Below are 1,919 nucleotides of genomic sequence, written 5' to 3'. Positions count from 1 at the left end.
CCACCTCCCCCAGCCCTCTCCTGCCCCGTGGGCACCCAGCCCCAGCTCTGCAGCCCCCTCTGCTCCCAGAGCTGCACCAGCCTCTCCTCCCCCCCCCAATGCAGCACCCACTGCTTCGAGGGCTGCGCCTGCCCAGCAGGAGAGCTGCTCAACGGGGACGAATGCGTCACCCCCGACGCCTGCGGCTGCCTGCACCGCGGGCGCCTCTTCCAGGTGAGCACCAACCCTTTGCACGCTGCATTTCCTCCCTTTCTGCCCCCTTTGCAGAGCACCAACCCCTTGCACTTTGCATTTCTTTCCACTATTATCACCCTTGCAATACAGCAACCCATTGCACTTTGCGTTTTCTTCCACTTTTGCCCCCTTTGCAGAGCACCAACCCCTTGCACTTCCCATTTCCTTCCACTATTATCACCCTTGCAATACAGCAACCCATTGCACTTGGCGTTTTCTTCCACTTTTGCCCCCTTTGCAGAGCACCAACCCCTTGCACTTCCCATTTCCTTCCACTTTTGCAACCTATGCAAGGCAGCAACCCCTTGCACTTTGCGTTTTCTTCCACTTTTGCCCCCTTTGCAGAGCACCAACCCCTTGCACTTCCCATTTCCTTCCACTATTATCACCCTTGCAATACAGCAACCCACTGCACTTCCCATTTCCTCCCTTTCTGCCCCCTTTGCTGAGCACCAACCCCTTGCACTTCCCATTTCCTTCTGCTTTCGCATCCTTTGCAATACAGCAACTCCTTGCACTCTGCATTCCCTTCCTTTCTTCCCCCTTTGCAGAGCACCAACCCCTTGCACTCTGCATTTCCTCCCTTTCTGCCCCCTTTGCAGAGCACCAACCCCTTGCACTCTGCATTTCCTCCCTTTCTGCCCCCTTTGCAGAGCACCAACCCACTGCACTTCCCATTCCCTTCCACTTTCGCATCCTTTGCAATACAGCAACCCCTTTGCACTTTGATTCCCTCCCACCCTGATCCCCCCCTGTCTCTCTGCCCCTCTTTGCAGATCGCTGACACCGTCCTCTCGGCCGACTGCAGCCAGACCTGCACATGCCGTTCTGCAGGGGGCATGGAATGCAAACCAACCGGTTGCCCATTCGGCCAAGTTTGCACCACGGAAGACGGCGTCCGTGTGTGCAAAGAGGAACCCGGGCGTTGCACCTTGGTCCCTTCCTCACGTTTCCTGTCCTTCGATGGCAACCAAGGGGCCACCGCGGCCGTCGGGATCTACGTGGTGGCTTCTCTTTGTCACCACGGTCACCCGCATTGGTTTCGGTTGCTGGCTGACGTGGCGGAGGATGAGGACAGAGCAGTGGTGGCGGCGTTGCATCTCTACAGCCGTGCTGCTTTCGTCACCGTCCGGAGGGATAAGAAAGTTTGGGTAGGTGGTCTTCCGTGCTTTGGTCGCAGCTGAAATCGGTGGGGTTTGGAGGCAAATGGGTTGGAAGGAGCCTCCATGAGCTGCCCACCAACCCATGAGGTCTTCATCCCTCATCCCACCCCTTCATTTTAACCAGAATTCCCTTCTTCCCACCCATTTCATGGAGAAGAAGCACCCATGGGTGACGTCCATCACCCCACCATCATCACAAGTTGCCCTCATGTTGGCTTTTCCCCCTATTTAACCCCAAATCTCCCTTTTTTGCCCCCATTTATTGCAAGAGAAGGGCCTCTGTGTGCCACCCACCAACCCATGAGGTCTTCACCCCTCATCCCATCCCTTCATTTTAACCAGAATTCCCTTCTTCCCACCCATTTCTTGGAGAAGAAGCACCCATGGGTGACGTCCTTCACCCCACCATCATCACAAGTTGCCCTCATGTTGAGTTTTCCCTCTATTTTAACTGAAACCCCCCTTTTTTGCCCCAATTTATTGCAAGGGAAGGGCCTCCATGTGCCACCCACCAACCCAGCA

The 1,919-nt window shown here is 55.8% G+C and overlaps 1 protein-coding gene across 1 annotated transcript; it reads left to right on the top strand.

Moving 5' to 3' along the window:
- The first annotated feature begins 19 nt into the window (after positions 1–19).
- On the top strand, positions 20–1,418 carry LOC122194096 (zonadhesin-like). Its single transcript, XM_042895014.1, has 2 exons — positions 20–213; positions 1,011–1,418. The coding sequence occupies exon 2, from the start codon at positions 1,074–1,076 to the stop codon at positions 1,416–1,418; it is 345 nt and encodes a 114-aa protein (XP_042750948.1). The 5' UTR covers positions 20–213; positions 1,011–1,073.
- Positions 1,419–1,919: the final 501 nt, after the last annotated feature.

This window comes from Lagopus leucura, unplaced genomic scaffold (genome assembly GCF_019238085.1).
Source record: "Lagopus leucura isolate 7727_CA_CO unplaced genomic scaffold, USGS_WTPT01 29912-0_obj-0_obj, whole genome shotgun sequence".
NCBI lineage: Eukaryota > Metazoa > Chordata > Aves > Galliformes > Phasianidae > Lagopus > Lagopus leucura.
This window is presented reverse-complemented; position numbering and strand designations above follow the sequence as displayed.

Coding starts and splice junctions, on each gene's coding strand:
- LOC122194096 (XM_042895014.1), top strand. CDS start 1,074: ATGGAATGCAAACCAACCGGTTGCCCATTCGGCCAAGTTTGCACCACG.